Source organism: Poecile atricapillus, chromosome 28 (genome assembly GCF_030490865.1).
Source record: "Poecile atricapillus isolate bPoeAtr1 chromosome 28, bPoeAtr1.hap1, whole genome shotgun sequence".
In the NCBI taxonomy this organism is placed as follows: Eukaryota; Metazoa; Chordata; class Aves; order Passeriformes; family Paridae; genus Poecile; species Poecile atricapillus.
The window spans coordinates 784,610-806,145 of NC_081276.1; the positions used below are offsets into that span (position 1 = coordinate 784,610).

A 21,536-nucleotide genomic window follows, 5' to 3' on the forward strand; every position below is an offset into this window, starting at 1 on the left:
CATTCAGTTCCCAACACGCCCGCCTGTCGCGGCCCGCCGCGGTTCCTCCGGGCCGGCAGGGGGCGCGCTCGCTCCGCGGGGCGCTCCGGCCGCGCCGCTCGGTGGTGGCGGCCGGGGGCGGGGCCGGGCGGCGGCGGAAGCGGCGGCGGGGACGGGCCGGGCTGGGACGGGCGGAGCGTCCTGAGGCTCCCGAGGCTCCCGCCGCCCCCGCAGCAGCTCCCGCCGCCCGCACACCGGGCCCCCGCCGCCACCGGGCCAGGCACCGGCACCGGCACCATGTCGGTGGCGGGGCTGAAGAAGCAGTTCTACAAAGCGAGCCAGGTGAGACACCGGCACCCCGCGCCCGTTCCCGCCGCCGTTGGGCTCTGGCGAGGCCGCTCTTCCCTTACCGGTTCGGAGAACCCGTCCGGGCCGCTGCTGCCCCGGCGGTGCCCGATCCCCGCCGTTATCCCCTCCCGGTGTCCCGGTGCCGGTTCCCCCGGTGTCCAGCCTGGCAGCCCCCGCTGTCCCGGGCTGCTGGCTCCCGGTGATCCCGGGGGGCCGGTTTGGGGCTCCCGTTCTCCCGAGGGAGGGACGCGGGCAGGGGAAGCTCCTCCGCCGGGGAGCGGGCCCGGTGACACGGGGGGTCCCGGCGGGGAACGGGGGTGATTCCCCACAAACGGGACAAACATCCCGGGAACAGCCGCGATGCGCCGGGACCCGGCGGCTCGGGAAGCTCCCGGTGCCTGCGGAGCAGCCGGGCAGGGCCGTGGGGGAGCCCCGAGCACCGGGAAGGGACCGGGGACGGTCGGAGAAAGCTGCGGAGCCTCGGGAATCGCAGGCGGGATCGCGGCGTTTGTGTCCTTGGAGCTCTTCCCCCGAATTCCCCATCCCGGGAAGCGCCCAAGGCCCGGCCGGAGCGGGCTCGGAGCAGCCTGGGGTGCTGGAATGGGATGGAAAGGGATGGATTGGGATGGAAAGGGATGGATTGGGATGGAAAGGGATGGATTGGGATGGAAAGGGATGGATTGGGATGGAAAGGGATGGATTGGGATGGAAAGGGATGGAAAGGGATGGAAAGGGATGGATTGGGATAGAATCTCTCAGGTCTCTTCCAACCCCAACCATTCCATGATTCCGTGTGGGAATCAGCCTCAAACAAGGTTCCTAAACACCTTTTCCCTCTCCCTCCAGTGAGGGGTGGCCATTCCCAGTCCCCCCGAGCAGAATTATCCTTCCCACCGCTTCCTGTTAACAGCTGTGAGGGTTTTTTAATGCGTTTTGGGAAGGATTCAGGAATCACAAATCCCCCTCTGCTGCTGCTTTCCTGCCCCTGTTTTAAATTCCAGATAAATTTGGCACAGATCGTGTTTTCCATCACTGAGTTTAAACCCTTTCAGCTCATCCCACCCCTGTGTGCGACGTGTGTCGCCTCCTGCCTTGGCTCTATTTCCCCAAATCCATTTTATTTACCCGGCAAAGCAAAACAACAAATTCCTGAAGTCATCCCCCACCCCCTTTCCCACTAAACCGTGGTGGGGTGGGTTTTTTTTCACAATTTCCATGGGGAAAGGTCGTGCTGGGAATTCGGTGTGGGAGGATTTTGCCAGCCTGGTGTCAGGAGGTGAAAACCCCTCGGTGGCTCAGAACTAATGTGTTCCCAAGCCCAAAAATATCATTTTAAACCCCCCAATGAAACTGTTTTTTGCAGGAATTACAAATTCTTCCAGAGGTGCTTCCCCCCTTGCTCCAGGGACAGAGGTGTCCATGATTTAAGGATGCTCTGACTGGAAACTGGGAGTCACTGGTTCCAGTTTGGCCATTTTTTTGTCTCCTCCTTCCCTTTCTCCCCTTCTCCCGTTCCTTCCCTTTCCCCCCTCTGGTCCCACTCAGCCCTTGGCTGAAGGAGGGGAGGATTAGTTATTTTTTGGCTCCCTTCAAACCATCAGACGCTGCCAAAGCCCAACATGTGGAAGATCTTTCCTAAAATGTTACGTTTTGTTCCACGTCTGTCCTTAATTGAGGGGAAAGGGAGGCAGGAGCGGGGTCTGCAGGGACCCCGGGGGGTTTGGGATCCCTGTCTGGGATCCAGAGGGAGCAGGGCTTGGCTCGTGGGCCTCATCCATGTGATTCCTCCAAGCCCACGTCTCCCCTGGGTGAGGCAGCCGGGCGCCCACACGCAGGAGAGAACCCGGAGTATCCTGGAAAAAAAATGAATCCGAGTCGTGCTGGCAAATGCTGCGGATGGGGAACGGCTCCGAGTGCATCCAGAACAGGTTCTGCCTGTTCACAGCAAACTGTTCCCTGAGAAAATAAAGCTGGAGAAAACATTCTGAGGAAGGGGGAGAAACAGCAGCAGCTTGGAGCTGGGAGCAGGGTGGGAAGTCCCTGCCTGCCTGGTCCAAGGTTCCATCCAGCCGGGAATTCGCAGGGACCTTCTGGTGTAGAAACAGCTTGGTTTGCACCGTTTGGGTTTTGTACAAACTGATGTAAATCCTAAAATCCTGCAAATCTTCCCAGGCAGTGGGCAGGACAGGCTGCTGTTCCCAGGGAATCCCGAGGGAACGCTGGGGGTGTCTCCAGGGATGGGGAGCAGCACGGTGGGGCTGGCTGATCCCGGGGATCCTGCCTGGATCCCGCTCACCTGGCAGCAGGAGCAGCCCAGGAGCTCTCTGGAATGCCAGGATTGCCCTTTCCAGAGCCCACAGCTGCTGGGGACGCTGCCCACGGATCACGGGAGGCCACAGGAGCTCATCTCCTTCCATCCCCTGCGAGTGTCCCAGGCCGGGCTGGACAGGGCTGGAGCTCCTGGGACAGGGGAGGTGTCCCTGCCTGGGATTAAGGTCCCTTCCAAGCCAGACCAGTCTGGGGCTCAGCCCTGGGCGCTGCTGTCATTCCAGACTGGATTAACGTGCTCCCAACGCCCGTGTGAGCTGAGCCTAAACCCTGCCAGGCCTGCCTGGGCTCAGGAGCTCGCGCTGGCCCAAGCCACAGCCCAGCCTCCTCCACATCCAGAGCCATTTCCAGGGGGAGGGAAGGCAAGTGCTAATTAAAACTCAGCAGCCCGTGGCACAACACGCATTTCCCTGAGTTTGATGACAGCTCCCAAGGCTTCCAGAGGTATTTTTGACCATAAATAGCCCCTTGCTCCCTGCCTGGCCCGGGATGTGCTCCAGAGGCTGCGGCTGGGCCCAGCAGGACCCGGCATTCCCGAGCTCCTGGGAATGAGCTTGGGAATGATTTCCGTGCGTGAGCTTCCCCCAGGAGCTGCCGTGGTGTGAGCAGTGTGACACCGAGGGGACAGCAGGGAGGGCACTTCCCCTTTGCTCTGGCCTTCGTGGTCATCGCTCTCGGTGCTGCTGAGCTGGGATTTCCTTCACTTCTCCTTGGGCTGGGATTTCCCTCTTCCCTCCTCAGCCGTGCTTCTCTCTGCGGTGACTTTGTGCTCCGCTTTCAAATGTGGGGTTTTTTCTTCCCTTTCTCAGGTGAACCTTTCAAAAGCTCCTTTTTTCTGTTGTTCATTTTGGGTGTTTTGATAATGAGTCAGCCCTGCTCCCTCTGGGATGCAGGAGGTGTCTTTGGGATGGTTGGGGTTGGAAGGGACCTTAAAGCTCATCCCATTCCATGGGCAGGGACACCTCCCACTGTCCCAGACTGCTCCATTCCAGGGATGGGACAGCCACAACATCCTTGGGAAGCTGTGTCAGGCCTCAGCCCCCTGTGAGCAAGGAGGGGAGCAGGGAGTTCCTGTGGGAGGGATTTGGCAGCGGCAGGCTCTAAGCTCCTTATCTGTACACGGGAATTTGGACTGGGAAAATGAGGGATTTTGCTGATTCCTGCCAGCCCAGAGCCTCCTGCCAACCTCTGTCCCACAGCACCTGATGTTTCTGTATTAACATTAACCTGGGCTGGGTTCCCCTGTAGCTCCTGGGTTTATCTTTCCACATGGCTGGATTTGCTGGGGTGACATCCTCCAGCTCCGCTTCCAGCCGGGATCCATCCTGGAGCATCCCACCCTGGCTCCCTGCAGCCCTGCTGGCACTGGGGGTGGCTGTTCTGCTGATGTTTCTGTGGATCCACGGGGAAAAGGAGGCTCAGGGGAGCCTCCCTGCTCTCCACAGCTCCTGGAAGGGGGTAGGGCTCGGTCTGCCAGGGAACCGGTGACAGGAGCGGAGGAAATGGCCTCAGTGAGGCTGAAATTTGATATTAGTGCAAATTTTTTTCCATGGAAAAGGTTGTCAGGCATTGGAACAGGCTGCCCAGGGCAGCGGTGGAGTCCCCATCCCTGAAGTGTTCACGAGACACGTGGATGTGGCACTTGGGGACACAGAGGTGAGCTCAGGGTCCCACAGCTCTTTTCCAGCCTTACCCATTCCACGATTCCACGTGTGGCAGAGGCTGAGTGTCCCCAGAGCTCCTGGAGGCAGGGATGAGGTGCCAGTGCATCCCTTCAGGCCTGGCTGGTGCTGGCTGGACACTCACAGAGCTGCCTCTGCCACATCCAGGGGAAAAACTGGTATTTCCCTCTCCTTTTTCTGCGTGATTTGGCATCAAAACGCTGTCCCTGTGACGGCTGGTTAATCATTGCTGGAGCTGAGCAGCCCCAGAACCAAGCAGCTTTCATTTTTCCAGGATTGTTTCTCTCCAGAGTTTCCTATAAATTGGTTTTTCCCCCCGTTTAAGGTTGTTTTTGCAGCCATTGGGCTCTGACAGGAGCGGGAGCTCCGATTCCTGGAAGGCAGAGGCACAAACCAGAGCTGGGAAACTCCAGCTCTCCATATCCTGCTGCATTTGCTCCCCTTGCCGTGGCTGATGTCAGTGTTATCCTGCAGCTGGGGAATCTGGGATGAGGGCAGGATCCGTGACTCAGGCCTGGGGGGGTCGTGTGGATGCTGAATCCACGTCATCAGCCTGAAATCATGGATTTATCCAGCTGATTGCACAGGGGATGGTTCCTGGATGCAGCGGCAGGAAATCCTTCCTCCCCCTTTTCCCTGCCACTGCTTTCCTCCTGGGAAAGAGCAAAATGGGGATGAGCTCAGGCAGCCTCCCTTGTAAAAGCTGATTCATTTCTTTAGCACATTTTGGGTTTATTTTTTTTTTTCCTTCTTCCTCCTCTCCCCCATCCCTGCATTTGCCAGAGCCTTTTTCCAGGGCTCCCAGCCCCATCCCTGTGGGAATTCCGAGGGCTGGGGAGGGAGCAGGGCTGCAGAACCCCAGTGCCAAAGGGGATGGAGCTGGGATGTGAGGGGCTGGTCCTGCTGTGTCTGTCCCTCCCGGAGCAGGATGCTGGAAAGCCCAGGAATGAAATAAATCCCTAATCCTGAGGGTTTTGGCTGTGTAATTCCAGCTGGACTCATTCACATGGACACTCTCCCTGTTGGTGTTTCAGAGGGCTCCGAGGTCGCTGTCCCTGCTCCTCCCCATCCTCAGCTGCACGGATTAACCCAGCCTGGGATGTGATGTCTGGGGTGGGAGCAGGCAGGAGCCTGATCCTGGCTTTTCCTTGGATCTGCTCCCTCCGAGCTGTGCCACAGCCGTGTCCCAGCCTTCCTCCCTGGATCAGATGGGAAAGATCCAGGTCCTGGGAATGCCCCACAGCATCCCAGAGCTTTCCTTTTCCTAAGCTGCTCCATGACAGGACTTTGTGCAGGATCCAGCCCAGCTTGGCCTCTCCCTGTCATTATAAAAGTGATAATTAGTATTTTTTTTCAGGTTTCCTTTTCCTGTTCCCCTCAGCCCCATCCCTTCAGCCAGCAATCCCTTCCAGGAAAGGTTCCTGTGGCAGGAAAGGGCCTGGCCCAGGCTCAGGGACAAAGCTGGGGGTTCCTCTCCTGGTTTTGGGGCTGGGACTGCCCGGAGGTGCCCGAGGTCCTGCTCCTCTCCCAGTGGATGGAGAATCCATCAGGAGACTCTGGATTGCTCCAGCTTCCAAGAAAAGCCTTGTAACCCCCCTTCCAGCCCTACCACCAATAGCTAATTAATAAAAGCACTCCTCTTAAAGCCACTGGGAATTTTAGGATCTCCTAATGCCTGGCTATTAATAAAGTTCATGGTACTGTCACTAATTAAATTGCCTTTCTGCTCCAAAGGAAAAAAGGAGATGAGTTAAACATCTCCATAATGAAATTCTGTCTTTGAGACAGAAGGTTAAATTTGCATGATTAAAGCTTTAAAGGGCTTTTCCTAATTGAGAAAATGCTTCATAATTCATCCTAGAGCCTGAAAACCCGGCTGCACCCCCTGGCTGGGCCAGCCTTTATTCTCCAGTGATAATTTATTAACCACTTTCCCGACCAAATCTGGTTTGGCATTCCAGGATTAGCCACATTTAAACTTAATTTTGCCACTTTCATGATGAAAAAGACAGAAAAAGGCTAAATAATTCTGTACACCCGAAGCAAATCCACTGCAGGAGAAGGTGCTGGGTGTTTGTTTCTTTTCCCTGATTTTCTTCCCTGGCTTAGGAATTGTCTTGTTCTCTGCTGACGTGTGTCCGTGGCTCTGAGGGAGCAGGGGCAGCACAAATCCGCAGTGCCAGATGTTGGAGGAGCTCCTGTGCCACTAAAGCTCCTCCTGACTGCTCTGGGGGAGCTCCAAAGGGCCAAGGCTCTGGGATAAAACATCATCCAAATGTCGTCTCCCGGGATTTGTGGGCTGGCTCTGCCTGCAGGGTGCCAAGGCCACGGTGATGCCAAGTGCTGGGGGGGGATTTTATCCCATTTCAGCCACTCCAAAATGAGTCTCAGTGTGCAGTGAGGGAATAAATCAGGATTCAGCGGCGTCCTGGATGGGCTGGGAGCAGGCAGAGTCCCTGGGTGTGGGGAAGGCGCTGGTGCAGAGCTCTGGAGGAGCTGATGCACGAGTTTGATGCAGCTCCAGCCCTGGCAGCCTCAGGGATGCTGGGATCGCTCCTTCCCACTCTCCCTTTCCTTAGGATGCCGTGCCCTGCTCCGATAGCCACGGAGCTTTTCCTACAATTCAGAGGAGCAAGGAAAGCGTGTGTTTACAGTGTCCTCAGCCATTTCTGTCCCTTTGATGTCTGAGGGCTCCAGGCTCGCTCCCGGTGTGAAACGTGCTCTGCACGGGGCTCTCCCGGCCGGGAACAGGAGTTTGCCTTCCTTTGGGGGGCCTTGGCTCTCTTTTGATGTCCCTGGTGGCTGTGGAGCCGTGTCCCAGCAGCTCTCCTGTGTCCCAGCAGCCTGCCTTGCTCCCAGCATCCTGCAAATCCAGAGCTTTTCTGTCCCCTGCTGTATCCTCGCTTTGGGTGATCCCAGCAGTGTCCTGCACCTCATGGAGCTGCTTTTCACAGGGAGCAGAAATCCCTTCTGCTGCTTTGCTTTTATTTTTTTTTGCAGCTTGGTGGGTTTCTTTTTCCCCAGGGATTTGCAGGTGTCTTGCACCCTCCTTTCCCTCTTTTTCTCCTTGTTTTTTGGGGAATCCCTCGGAGCACACTCCAAACACTGAGCACAGGACAAGGCTGCTGGCTGCTCCTCCAGGACTGCAATTCCTGGGAGGCACTTTAAGCACTTGGCACTTTCCCATCCCATCTCAGGAGCAGCTCCAGAGCAGCTCCAGGTGTCCAGGGCTCGGATCCACTGGGGTGGAGCTGCCGAGGAAGGATGGCTCAGCAGCTCTGGACAAGGCAGGCTGTGATTCACTGCCACAGGACACGGGGAGGCTGTGCAGGAATCCTGAATGCAAGGCCACAATTCCACCTTTGCCCTCAGTTTAGTGAACTTCCTCTCCATTGCTGAAGTCACTGGAAGTGTGTGAGGGGAAATCAGGAGCTGCTTCCTTATATGTTTGTGTTTTCCCTGGAACTTGACCCAGTTCCATGATTCTTTTTCCCAGCTGAGTGGAAATTGTGTCTGGTTTGGTTCAGAGCGTGTGAGAAGGAATAACAGGAGAAAACAGGATGCAAATGGCTGTTGGGAGCTGCCCCCATCCCTCCAGCAAGAGCATTCCAAGAATCCTATGGAAACCCTCATCCTTTGGGATGAGTCTGCTCTGGGGACAGGGTCATGCCCTTCAGCCCCTCTGTGTCCTGCTGGAAAAAGGAGCTGGGAGATGGCCCCGATGAGCCTGGTGAGCAGAGCTGGCAGGCAGGGCTTGAGCTGTGCCCTGCAGCCCCGGAGAGGAGCAATTCCCACGGCCAGGAAGGAGCAGCTGCATTGCAGAGCATCCTCCCGCTGCCCTCGGCTGGGCTGCTGCTGAAATCCTGGGTTTGCCTTTAATTCCCGCTGTCCTCGTTCCTGCAGCCCATCTGCTGGATGGAGATGAGTCACCCGATGCTGAGGAGGAGGAGGAGGAGGAGGAGGAGGAGGAGGAGGAGGAGGAGGGCTGGCAGGTGGCTCCTGGAAAGCCGCCTGCGCAGCTCTTCCCTGCGCTTTCCATAGGATAAGATTACGAGCCGAGGTCACTGGGAAGCCTTTCCTCCTGGGCCGAGGGAAGGGAAGGAGCTGTTCATTGTTCCAGGCTGACCTTCCTGCTCCAGATCGAGGAATTCCTGTGGCGCTGTGGGGAGGGGACAGATCCCGCTCTCAGCTGCTGAGGGGGTGGGAAGCTCAGGGTGTTCCACGTTTTCCCTGTGCACGTGTCTGGAGGCAGCCGAGCACCTCGAGTGCCTTGGCACGAGTCTGTTCCGAGCCAGTGAATCCACGATTCCATCATGGAGCTCATCCCTCGGCTGCGAGGCTCAGCCAGGACTGGCCTCTGGTGGGATGGGAATGGGAAAAGCGCAGGGAAGGAAGAGCAGGAGAAGGCTGAGGGTTGGAGAGCAGAGGGGAAATGCTCTGAGAGCTGTTTCTCGGGAAGATCAGGCCGTGGAGTGTGCAGGTCCCCCAGGCAGGTGGGATCCATAGGGATGATGCTGGGAGGCAGCACAGGGTGTGCTCTGAGGGGCTGGAGCCCGACAGCTCTGGCTGCTCCTGCTCCTCCTCTGGTTTGCCAGGAGGGGATGTGGGAATTCCCAGGATCACAGGGCAGTTTGGGTTGGAAGGGATCTGAAGGTCATGGAGTCCCACCCTGCCATGGGCAGGGACACCTTGGACTGTCCCAGGCTGCTCCAAGCCCCGTCCAACCTGGCCTTGGGCACTTCCAGGGATGGAGCAGCCACTGGGAACTTGGGAATGTGCCTCCCTCTTCCAAGGCTGGAGGTAATTGTTCCTCCCCTGCTCTGCACAATAAACACTGGGATCTGTTTTCTTCTCCTCAAAGTAGGTCAGGAGTTGCTCAGATCAGTGTGAGCTGTGCTCAGGGTGTGCCCAGATCGCCCCAACCCAGGCTGCCTGCTGCTCTGGGAGATCGGGGCTGGGATCCTGGGATGGGATCCTGGGCTGGGATCCTGGGATGGGATCCTGGGATGGGCTGAGCCCAGTAGGGCTGGAATCCTGGGCTGGGATCCTGGGCTGGGATCCTGGGCTGGGATCCTGTGCTGGGATCCTGTGCTGGGATCCTGGACTGGGATCCTGGGCTGGGATCCAGGGCTGGGATCCTGGGCTGGGATCCTGGGCTGGGATCCTGGACTGGGATCCCGGGATGGGATCCTGGGCTGGGATCCTGGGCTGGGATCCTGGGCTGGGATCCCGGGATGGGATCCTGAGCTGGGATCCTGGGCTGGGATCCAGGGCTGGGATCCAGGGCTGGGATCCTGGGCTGGGATCCTGGGCTGGGATCCTGGGCTGGGATCCCAGGATGGCCCAGGACACCTCCCAGGACCAGCTGGTTCTGCAGAGAGCCTCCGTGGCAGCAGAGCCGTGCGGGGCACTCCAGGAGAACCCCCAGGCTTTGCCAGGTGCTGCAGCTGGCCAGGAGTGTTTTTCCAGGAGGTTCTGGGGTTTTTCCAGCCCTGCCATTGCCAAGCCCCAGTGGCTGGGTGGCTGAAGCCCTTTGCTCCGTTCCAAGCTCCAGCACACGGAGCTGGCACGGCTCTCGCCGGCTCTGCGGGATGATGGGGATGACCCAAAACGAAGCTGAATTCCAGGGAGTCACACCCTGCTGAGCTGGGGAGGTGCTGGTGGCTCTGTTTAGGTTTTAGGGAGCATCCCACAGATCTGTGCCATTGGGCACGGCTGAAACTGGGCACCAGCGATCCCAGTTAACCCCGGCTTTCCTGAACTCCTTCTCCTCTGCGTCTGTGCCGAGCTTTGGGGCTTCAGAACATTCCCACCCCCTTTCCCTGGGTTTGTGGGCTGGCTTTTCCCCCTGGGCTGGGATGAAGGGAGCCAGGGCAGGGCTGCTTCTCTGTTTGTTCATCTGCGGGTTTGTTTTTGTATTTCTTGAGGGCAACTTGCTGTTGGGAGGGTGGAGGGGAGGAAGAAGAAGGCTTTGATACCCCAGAGTCTGCAGGAATAAGGTTTTCAGTCGACTGTAGGGAACTGTTTTGATTGCAAGGATGGCAAATGTTTGATGTGTTATAAATAGGGCTGACTGCGATGGAAAAAAGAAAGCGAGTTTTAAAAAAAACCCTGATTTTTTTGGTTTCTCTTGGTGTGTTTTGCTTGTTTGAGGCTGAGGGAATTAGGGATAATTTTCCGTTTTAAAATATTTAAAGGCTGGAGAGCAAAATATTAAAATGAGGTCTGTGAAATCCCGTGGGGAAGCTGGTGATTAGCAGAAAATAACACGGACTGAGGCTCCCTCATCCATGAGCTGGGCAGATGAGACCTTCAGGGTGGATGTGCTGGAATCTGCCCTTCTCCAGCTTTCGAGGAGCTCCTTGGCTGGGGAAGTTTGGCTGCTGGCACCTTCCCAGCTTTATCAGGGATTTTGCTGGTGGTGCAGCCTAAAAATCACCTTTTTTTTCCTCCACCTCTGCACCTGGAATGATGCAGGAATTCCCCAGCTGTGCTCCCAAGATCTCTCCTGATCTCCCATGCTGCTGGATTTACCCAGGCACATCCCGGCCAAACTCCTGGGAGCGTCCACGCAGCATTCCCAGTGTTCCCTTCCCAGGGCAGCTGCCAGGAGGATCCCTGTGCATCCCTCCTTCCCACTCCCCGTGCCTGCACACCATTCCTGCCTCTCCCCTGCTCCCCCTGGCTCATTCCAACAACGGCTCTTTCATTCCCAGCATCTTCCCCCACGCCGGGGCTGGGCACGGGGGGAAGTCGGGATTGTTCCCATTCCCACGCTCCTGCCAAGGAATCTGGAGGAATCTGAAGGAATCTGGAGGAATCTGAAGGAATCTGAAGGAATCTGGAGGAATCTGGAGGAATCTGAAGGAATCTGGAGGAATCTGAAGGAATCTGAAGGAATCTGGAGGAATCTGGAGGAATCTGAAGGAATCTGAAGGAATCTGGAGGAATCTGAAGGAATCTGAAGGAATCTGGAGGAATCTGAAGGAATCTGGAGGAATCTGAAGGAATCTGAGGGAATCTGAAGGAATCTGGAGGAATCTGAAGGAATCTGAAGGAATCTGGAGGAATCTGAAGGAATCTGGAGGAATCTGAAGGAATCTGAGGGAATCTGAAGGAATCTGGAGGAATCTGAAGGAATCTGGAGGAATCTGAAGGAATCTGGAGGAATCTGGAGGAATCTGAAGGAATCTGAAGGAATCTGGAGGAATCTGGAGGAATCCCCCATGAGCTGCAGAGTGGAGCCGTGGCTGGAGCAGCCTTGGGGCCGTGTCCAGCCCCTGTGGATCCGAGGATTCCTGGCTGGATGCCGAGCTCCCGGGAACGCTCCCTGCACCCCAGGAATCCGAGGCACCTCCCCGGGCACATTTGAGCTGTGTCTTGTTAAGTGAGGGATGAATTCCAGCCCTGCCTCCCTGGCAGGGCCCTGTGGGTGGAATTCCAGGTGAAATGCCAGCCGGGAGCAGATTGGATCAGCCCGTGGCACCCGGCTGCAGCGCCCTGCGCCAATATTTGCTCTGGGAAGTGTTTGGCCGAAGGCTCCGGCTCTCCCAGGGTGAAGCCCTTGGATGTGTCCCCGTCCTGGAACCAGGGAGCCCAGACTCGTTCTGCTCTTCCACTCCCAAAATGTTTGCTTTGCTTTTTAACCATTTCCGTGTCTGCTCGTGCTGTCCCTTCCCAGGCTGGCCTTGGGAGAGGTTGGATCCCAGCCAGGGGAGCAGGGATGTATCCCAAGCCTTCTCCTGTCTGCTCAGGAAATGGAAATGGAGAAGAATTGTCAGCACATCCTCCAAAAAGCCCCATAACTGCTTCCTGGGGGAAGGGCTGCTGGAATCTGCAGCGCCAGCATTGCTCCAACTGCCTCCCCGTTCCCTTGTGCAATGTATGGATAAACCCTTCCTTCCTTCCTTCCTTCCTTCCTTCCATGGATCCTGGAGAGGTCAGTGCTTCCCAGAGGAAGGCAGGCACCTCCTCCTGCTCCAGTGGGATGCACAATGTGGCACTTGGGAGATTTGGCTCCCGCTCGCCTCGTGAGGCTCCAGGTTAAACAAGGAGCCGGTGCTGGCTGCTCCAGGCTCACATCAGGGGGATCTGTGTTGGTTTGTGTCCCTTCCTGACGGGTTTGGGAGCATGGGGATGTGGGGATGGGGTCCCTCCTCCTTCCCTCCCGTGCTGACGCCTCCCACTTTAATTAGAGCCAGCAGGGAGAGAACCTCAATCTTATTATTCCCTCGCAGCAGGGCAGCAGCAGCATTTCTTGGACGTCAAAAGGAGGATTAAATTAGTCTGGAAATGAGGGGGTTTTGCCTCCTTCGCTTCTCTGGGCTCTCCAGAGGGTGTGGAGCCTCTGGAATCGCTGTGGTGATGGATTCTGCCAGCCTGGCACGCGGGCCCCTGGAGCAGAGTGCTGGCAGGGGTTATTTACAGCTTCCCAGGCCACAAATCCAGGGAGAAAAGTGGGAATGGAACTGCTTGGGATGGCTGAACCCTGCCCAGGTGTGTCAGGGAACAGAGCAGGCTTCTGGAGGCGCCAGCTTGGTGGAAGGGATCCTGCTGTGGCTGTGGCATTCTTGGCAGGGGACAGAGGTGGCAGCTGGGGCAGAGCTGTGCTGGAGATCTTTCCTTCCTTCCTTCCCTCTCTCTTTTTCCTTTCCTTTCCTATCTCTTCTTCTCCCTTCCCTTCCCCTCCCCATGGTTTGGTGTCTCCAGGTGCTTCTGAACCTGGAGAATTCCCTAAAGGGGTCCCTCCTCCTCTTCCTCAGAAAACATCCAGCCCCATTTTGTATCCCCACGGGAGCAGGAGTGTTCCAGAGGAAGAAAGCCTCGATAAAAATCAAATGTTTGATGTTAGAGTAAACAAACCTGATTGTTCCTTCAGATCTGGAGTTTTCAGTACAAACAGGAGGAATCCTGGCAGTGGAACCCTAGGAGCCAGTGCCAGGTTTCCCAGACCACTTTGGATGTCTGGATGGGGAATTTGCTGTTGTTTGGGGAAAATAACCACTAATTGCTCCCCACAACTCCCTGACAGGAGGGTGGAGCCAGCTGGGGGTCAGGCTCTGCTCCCAGGGAAGGACAGGACAAGAGGAAACGGCCTCAGGTTGTACCAGGGAAGGTTTAGATTGGAAATCAGGGGAAATTTGTTGATGGGAAGGGTGGCCAGGCACTGGCACAGCTGCCCAGAGCAGTGGTGGAGTCCCCACCTGGAGGTGTCCAAGACTGGATGCGGCACTCGGGGCGGGTTAGAGGTGAGCAAGGTCAGGTGTGGTGATCTTGGAGGTCTTTTCCAACCCCAGTGATTCCCTGATTCCAATTTTGGCCAATTCCCACGTCCTGCACCCCCGGGGACTCCCTGCCCGGGTGCCTGGGCTGAGGGAGGGACCCTTTGGGTTCACAGAGGCTCCGGTCACCCTTGGGCAGCTCACGGTGCACACTGCAGGCTGCAGCTGCTCCTGCACCGAGGGATCCCCTCAAAAAGCTGCTGAGGCCTTGCCATAAATGAGCCCTGGCTTCCCAGCTTGTCAAACATCTCCTCTGACAAAGAATTCCAGCCCCTTGTCCCAGCTCCCGAGCTGCTGCAGCGGTTCCAGCCCTGCTCTGTGCTGGCTGCCGGGAGCCGAGCGTGTTCATTCCCTGTTTACTTGGAATTTGCCGTGTGTGAAAATGAGTCCTTGGCTCCAAATGGAGCTGAGAGACGCTTGTGCTGCTTGTTTTTTCCAGCAGGCGTTGGAGCTGGAGCCGTGGGCTGGGATTTAGGGAGCTGAGGAGCTGCCGGTGGGTGAGGAGCATCCTGACTGAGCCGAGCTTTGGGGGATGTTTGGGGGTTTGCTGGGGTCTTTTTCAGGAGCTCTGGGCTGTTCCTGCCACCTCCTTTGTCTTGCAGGTGCTGTGGGGACCATTCCTGTTCCCTTTTCCTCGCAGGGAATTCCTGCATGGGGTGGGAGCTCAGAGCCTGACCCTCCTCCCTTGTCCTTTCTCCACAGCTGGTCAGCGAGAAGGTCGGAGGCGCCGAAGGGACCAAGTTAGACGATGACTTCAAGGAGATGGAAAAGGTGAGTGGGGAACCAGAGGAATCCCCAAAATCACCTCATGGCTCCTGTGGGACTGGCTGAATCCCTGAGCTGATCCTCACTGGGCTCTCGTCTCTGCTGCAGAAAGTGGACCTGACCAGCAAGGCTGTGACAGAAGTACTGACCAGAACCATAGAGTACCTCCAGCCCAACCCAGGTGAGGGCCTGGCGCTCCCCTGTCCCCTCCCCAGGGAAACAGGGAAACAGGGAGACAGCTTTGGGTCAGTGGAGATCTGGGTTCCCCTCTAGCCCTGAATCCAGGCTGCTGAGCAGAACAGATGCAGCCTTTGCCTCAGACCTAGAGAGGCCCTAAGGGGACCCGTTTTTCTCGGAATGTCCAGGAAAAGTGTTGTTTCTGGGCTGGGAAGGGGTGGCTGGCTCTGTCAGCCCTGCATCCTCCCAGCCAGCTGCTCCAGAGAGCGCTCCAGGGACCCTGGGAGGGCTGGGGAAACTCCTTTGGCCTCCCCTGGCCAAGCACTGCGGAACGATTTTTGCTTTGCCTCTTGGAAAAAACCTCTTTTCGTAGCGAGGGATATTTCTGGGGGATGGAGACAACGGAGCCTCCCAGCTTTGGGTGCAGCAGGGGGGGAAGGAAACCGGGCTGGCAGCAGGGAGGGGATGCAGGGAATGCAGAGCTGGCAGAGGCTGAGGCGTTTGTGTGGCAGCTTCCAGAGCCAAGCTCACCATGCTCAACACCATGTCCAAGATCCGCGGGCAGGTGAAGAACCCCGGCTACCCCCAGTCCGAGGGGCTGCTGGGGGAGTGCATGATCCGCTACGGGAAGGAGCTGGGAGAGGATTCCAACTTCGGTGAGTGTCCCCCGGCCTCGGGGGCAGAGGGGGATCCTGCTTCACCTCCCAGCTGTCACTCGGAAGCCTGGAAGGGTTTGGGTGAATTTTGTGGGGTTTAAAAGGGGTTAAAGAACTTCCAGAGTGAGCAGGTTCCAAGGGGAGGAGAGGAGGTGTAGGTGGGATATTGGAAAGAATTCCTGTGAGGGAGGTGAGGCCCTGGCACAGGTGCCCAGGGAAGCTGTGGCTGCCCCTGGATCCCTGGCACTGCCCAGGGCCAGGATGGAGCAGTGGAAGGTGGGACTGGCTGGGCTTTAAGGTCCTTCCATCCCAAACCATTCTGTTACTGGGTGATCCCAGGTATCCTGGATCTCAATCCACTCTCTTATTAAAGGCTGAGATAAATTTTCACGTAGAATAAAAACTTCCCTCTAAACTGAACAGCAAAGCAGGAGCAGGACAGAGCAAGGCTGGGAGTTTCACACAGCTCTGAAGGATCCCTTCCAACCCAAACCTTGCTGTGATTCCACAGGAACGCTGGAGCCAAGAAACCTTCTGGTGTGGCTGTTCCTTGTGGCCACGTGTGACTGGCAGGGAGGAGGGGGTGAAGCCTTTTGGTGACATCAGTTTTAATCCCCTGGAACCTCGGCCAGCGCACGTGATGGCCCCGGGCAGCACAGCTGGCTCTGCCAGGGCAGGGAGGAGCTGCCTTGCCTTAGGAAAATTAAAAACCTCTGGCTGCTTTTGGGACTGACAGAGGATTTTGGAGATCCTCCCTGGCCAGCTCAGAGCTCTGCATCAATCCTGGCTCACAGGGACTGAGGAGAGCCAGGGCAGGAGGCTTTTAGGAGCACACACCAACTCTATTTCCTTAATGGCCTCCTTAAAGCAGCTCTGAGGACTCCATCCCTTACTTCCAGGTTATTCAGAGTTATTACAATTAAAATAACACTTCTGGTCTATTGATTTTTCCAGCTGGACAGTGGAGAGGTGTTTTCCCTTGACCCTCTCTCTCTCTCTCTCTCGTGCGTTTTCCTGTGTTCATGCACTGCTGAAATCGTTGTTTTGCCAAAGCTGCACAGGAATAATTTCATCACTAAATGTTTCCTGCACTGAATGTGCTTTGCTGCAGGTCTGCCTGGCTTAAATGTCAGAGTGGCCAGAGCCTTAGAAAAGGATGGAGCTGAACAGGTTTCAGTGAGCGGCTTTGAGCTCTGGGGCTGTCCAAGGCCAGCATGGAGCGACCTGGGGCAGTGGAAAGTGGGACTGGATGGGCTTTAGGATGTTCCCAACCCAGTTCCATGATTCTGGGACACACCAGGGCTTCCTGCAGCCCCTGGGCCTCAGGCTGTGTTTAATTCCCCTCTCCCTGCTGCTGTCCCCCCAGGGGACGCGCTCCTCGACGCCGGCGAGTCCATGAAACGCCTGGCAGAGGTGAAGGACTCGCTGGACATCGAAGTCAAACAAAACTTCATTGATCCCCTGCAGAACCTGTGTGACAAAGACCTGAAAGAGATCCAGGTAAACACCCCCTCTCCTCCTCATCTCCCTGCTCTCTGGGCTCTTTGGCTGTTGGTGCACGGAGCCTGCTCTGGAGTGCTGGGGACCAGGGGCTGGCAGGAATTCCCTGCACTGTGTGTGTTTTCTCCCTCCAGACTCTCTGCTATTTCCTCCCTGCTCAGCGCTGCTCCTGCTGCTCCTGAGCAGCCCAAAAGGCTGGATGCAGGTTGGAATGGTTCTCCCTTTGCCATGTTTGATGGAGGGTGCTGTGGGAATACATCCCAACACCCCTGCTGGGCTGGCTGAATTGGGTTCTTAGTGCTGGGAGCTCCCAGATGGGATAAATTTGGGCTCCAAGCTCCCCTCAGGTCTCAGCATCCCCAGGAGCCCTCCGTGCTCTCACGGGGAGAACAGCAGCTCCTGTGTGCTACACACAGTCAGGTCCAACCTCCAGTTCCCCAGTCAGGTCTCCTGAGGGAGTTTCACTCTCAGTGGAAATATCCAGGCGCTGCCTCAGTGCCTGTCCGTACCCCGGTTCCGTGGGGCTGCTTTAACACCCCGAGATCTGGGAGTGCAGTGCCCAGGAGCCACATTCCTGCTGTCCAGAGATCCCTGCAGCTCCTGGGGAGCTCTTCAGCTTCCCAAAAGGCTTCTGTGGGGAACAGAAGCTGCTCTGCAGCCTTTTCCTCAGTGGAAATCATCTGGAATCATTCCCCCATCACACCCTGGGGCCTCTCTCCCACCTGGAGCAGAGGTGGGAGCCCCAGGGGATCGGGTGTCTGACACCAGTGAGCTCGGCCTGTAACCAGAGCTGTCCTCCCAAGCCTCTGGCTTTCCCTCTTCCCTGCTCTCTCCATCCTCCCCCAGCACCACCTCAAGAAGCTGGAAGGGAGGCGCCTGGACTTCGACTACAAGAAGAAGCGACAGGGCAAGATCCCCGATGAGGAGCTCCGGCAGGCCATGGAGAAGTTTGAGGAATCCAAGGAAGTGGCAGAGACCAGCATGCACAACCTGCTGGAGACGGATGTGAGTGTGTGAGCGCAGGGCTGGGGGTCCCTGGGGCGGGGTCTGGGGGCAGGCTCTGATCACACCCCAATTCCCACTCCTCCCGAGTGTGGTTCAGCTCTGGGAAAGCCCAGATGTGGGTGATGTGGCTGGCCTTTGATCCTGGCACCAAACAGGCTCCTCTCAGGGTGCTGGGGGTCGGTTTGGGGGGCAGCACAGCTGGGAAGGGTTTGGCAAACCCGGAGTGGCAGGAAATGGGCTCAGTCCCACACAGCAGAATCCCAAAGCTCCCCCTGGGCTCCCCACGGCTGCCTTCACCCAGCCCAGCCCCGGGGCAGCGCAGGAGGCTCCAGCTGGGAGCAGGAGCTGATCCCAGCCCTGTGGCTCCCCAGATCGAGCAGGTGAGCCAGCTGTCAGCCCTGGTGGACGCCCAGCTGGATTACCACAGGCAGGCCGTGCAGATCCTGGACGAGCTCGCCGAGAAGCTCAAGCGCAGGTGAGTCCCGGGGTGCTCCCTGGGGTTCCTCTGGAATCACATCCTCTGGAATCACAGGGTTCCCCAGTGGGTGGGGTGGGAAGCTCACACCTTCCACTACCCCAGGTTGCTCTGAGCCCTCTCCAGCCTGGCCTTGAAAAAGCTGTTGGCTGTTCCAGGTGGGATCTGAATTTAGTTGGGTGCCACATCCAGCCCAAATCCTGGCTGAGGAAGGCTCGTCCCACCTCTCCTTCCTCAGCCTCCCCGCTCTGGGGAGGGCCTGGCAGCGCTGCCTTGCTGCTCTTCCCTCCTGGGAGACACTGCAGAGTGGATCCCGTGGTGCCTGCTCTGAATTTGGGAGGAGCTGGGAGGATCCTGCCAAGTCTGAGCTCTCAAAGTACAGCACGAGTGTCCTCTGCTGGCCTGGATTCCTGAGCATTCCAGAGTGAAACCTGGCACGTGTGAGCCCTCTGGAAGGGCAGATCCCAAACCCTGGGGCAGTCCCCCCTGCCAGGGACAGATCCCTGTCTGCAAAGCCCTTCCAAAGCCCCCCAGGAGGACAGACACCGTGTCGATCCCCTCCTGTTCCGTTCCTTACCCACTGCTCTTTTCCCTGTCCCAGGATGAGGGAGGCGTCGTCGCGTCCCAAGCGGGAATACAAACCCAAGCCCAGGGAGACCTACGACTTTAGGGACACCGACCAGTCCAACGGGGGCTTCTCCTGCAACCCCACCCCCAAAGTCTCAGGTAACGCTGTCCCAGGTGTTCTCTGGTGCCTCTGGAGCAGCCTCCCAGGGAAGGAGGGCAGCTGCTGTGCCTGCACAGGATGTTCCCGGTGTGCTGGACGCTCCTGGAAAACGTCGGGAATGCCTCTAGATCAGGCTGTTTTCTCCTGGGACCCAGGAGCCTGTGCTGTGTTGGCTTTGGGGATGTGCCAGAGGGGTCTCCAGCCTGGGCCTCTCGCTGTCAGTGCCAGACAGGAAAACTGAAGCCTCCCTCCCTCCCTTCCTCCCTCCTTGTGTTCCATCCGCTGCATCCCTCCCTCCCTCCCCGATCCCAGCAGGTTCCTAACAGCATGGGGGTCCTGCTTTTCTCCTAACAGACCCCTCTGGGCCCTGCCTGTCCCTGTCTCCCGTTCCCGTTGGTTTAAGCATGTCTCTCTTTTGTTTGGAAGCAGCTTCCACCTCTTTCCGGTCGGACAAGCCGTCCCGGTCCTCCGTCAGGAGTATCCGTGAGTTTCCTCCCTCTGCACTGCTCCGTGTGTGGCCTCCTCTCCCCGTCCCTCCTGGCTGCTCCTCCCCGCTGCTGCTGCTCCTTGGAGCTGCTCATCCCTCCGTGCTGAGCCTGGGCTGAGCCCTGAATTAACCTGAATTAACCCAGCCCTGCTCCAGTGGGATTTTCCACCCCAAACCCTGGGCCTGGCTCACCCGGAGGAGCTGCAGCAGCTCCCGGCACCCAGGCATGTCCTGATCCGGAGGGATCGGGTGCTTCCCCACCAGAGGTCAGACACCTCAAGGATTTCCCTGTTCTTGCAAGCACCCAGCCTGGATCCCTCCCACTGCTGCTCCCCGTGTCCCTGTGGAAGGCTGGAGGGAGGAGACAGATCCTCAGCTGGTGGAGTTTGTGGGGTGTGGTCCCAGCTGGGCCTCGGAGGGGTTGTGGGGTGATGTGGGGTCCGAGGTTCCTCCTTGGGATCCCAGCTGGGCTGGGGCTTGGAGCTGCTGTGCTGGGAGTGTGGAGCAGGGCTGTGGTGGTGGGGCCAGCCCGGTGATTTGGGGACTTCTCAAACCATCAATGTCTGCCTGCGGCTTGTGGGGATTTCTGAGTGCTCTTCTCATGCTGGGCCCTCCCTTGCTGTGGGTCTGGAATCGTGGAATGGTTTGGGTTAGGAGGGACCTCCAAGACCATCCCAATCCACCCCCTGCCCTGGGCCAGACCTTGGCTGTCCCAGGCTGCTCCAAGCCCCGTCCCCCCAGCCCTGGGCACTTGCAGGGATATTCAGCAGCTGGATGTGCTGGCTGCCCCTGGCGTGCCTGGGAGAGCCCCAGCACAGTGGGGAGGACTGGGGGGTCCTGCAGACCCCGGGGGTCTCTCTTAGCTCTGTCCCTTTCCACTGGGATTCTCCCAGCTCCAGAGCTGAGTCCCAAAATGCCAGTGCAGAGAGTGAGCAGCAGGAAATCCCACAGAAAATCCTTCTGCAGGCAAAAGGTGGCACTTAAATCCCAGAGCCGAGCTGGGGGAATGAGACTTCAGGCTTCTCCCGAGTTTTGGGGGGCTGCTCATGGATTTGTACCCCATGGCCAGGGAGGCAGCTGCTGTCCTGTCCCTCCTGTCCCCCCCAGGTGGGGGGTGACCCCTCCAGAGTCCCCCTCCATGTCCAGCCCCAGCACTGAGCTACAGGGCAGCTTCTCCCCTGTCCAGAGGGATGAGGAGCCGTGCCCGTGCTCGGATCAGGAGTGCAGCAGGAGCCGGTGCTGGAGGCAGGAGCTGTGCTGGGAGCGGGGCTGGGATGACGGAGGAGGCCGTGGAAGCCGCCCAGGCGGGATGCAGAGCCCGTGGCAGGATCCCAGGGCTGTGTGGGGAGCTGCTGACGTGTCCCCGCTGTCCCCACAGCCCCCCTGGACCAGCCCTGCTGCAAAGCCCTCTACGACTTCGAGCCCGAGAACGACGGCGAGCTGGGCTTCAAGGAGGGCGACATCATCACCCTGACGAACCAGATCGACGAGAACTGGTACGAGGGGATGATCCACGGCCAGTCCGGCTTCTTCCCGCTCAACTACGTGGAAGTGCTGGTCCCGCTACCTCAGTGAAACGGCGCCGCTCCCGCCCCGAGTGTCCCGAGCTCCATTCCAGCTCCAGCCCGCCCTCCCCGCGTCACCTCGGGGCCAGGCGCTCCCAGGGAACAAACCAGAAGGGTCCCACGGCCCCTTCCCCAGCAATTTGGTTCTTTTCCTTTTTTTTTTCTTTTTTTTTTTTGTTTTTTTGTCCTTCTGGTGCTTGAACTTCGGTACTTTGCCCACCCCCAGCCCCGGGCAGCTCTGCCCTGGCCCTGGCCCTCCCCAGTCCCTGTCCTTCCCTTGGATCCAGTGCCCAGATGAGCCAGGTGGGAGCTGGGATGTGTCCTGGACACTGGGATGAGCTGGGATGGACACACAGGAGAGCTGGGATGTGTCCTGGACACACAGGAGAGCTGGGATGGACACATAGGAGAGCTGGGATGGACACACAGGGATGAGCTGGGATGTGTCCTGGACACAGGGATGAGCTGGGATGTGTCCTGGGGATGTGTCCTGGACACACAGGGATGAGCTGGGATGTGTCCTGGACACTGGGATGAGCTGGGATGTGTCCTGGACACTGG

At 57.9% G+C, this 21,536-nt stretch overlaps 1 protein-coding gene across 3 annotated transcripts; it reads left to right on the forward strand.

Annotated features, from left to right (window-relative positions):
- The first annotated feature begins 113 nt into the window (after window positions 1–113).
- SH3GL1 (SH3 domain containing GRB2 like 1, endophilin A2) lies at window positions 114–21,415 on the forward strand. Of its 3 annotated transcripts, none has more exons than XM_058858344.1 (10): window positions 114–321; window positions 14,321–14,389; window positions 14,492–14,564; window positions 15,073–15,216; window positions 16,583–16,716; window positions 17,563–17,721; window positions 18,093–18,196; window positions 18,798–18,922; window positions 19,350–19,406; window positions 20,789–21,415. In XM_058858344.1, the coding sequence occupies exons 1-10, from the start codon at window positions 277–279 to the stop codon at window positions 20,983–20,985; spliced, it is 1,107 nt and encodes a 368-aa protein (XP_058714327.1). In that variant the 5' UTR covers window positions 114–276; the 3' UTR covers window positions 20,986–21,415. The 3 variants fall into 3 exon arrangements, with proteins under 3 accessions (XP_058714327.1, XP_058714328.1, XP_058714329.1); XM_058858345.1 differs by having other exon boundaries at window positions 115–321; window positions 19,353–19,406; XM_058858346.1 differs by lacking the exon at window positions 19,350–19,406 and having other exon boundaries at window positions 115–321.
- Window positions 21,416–21,536: the final 121 nt, after the last annotated feature.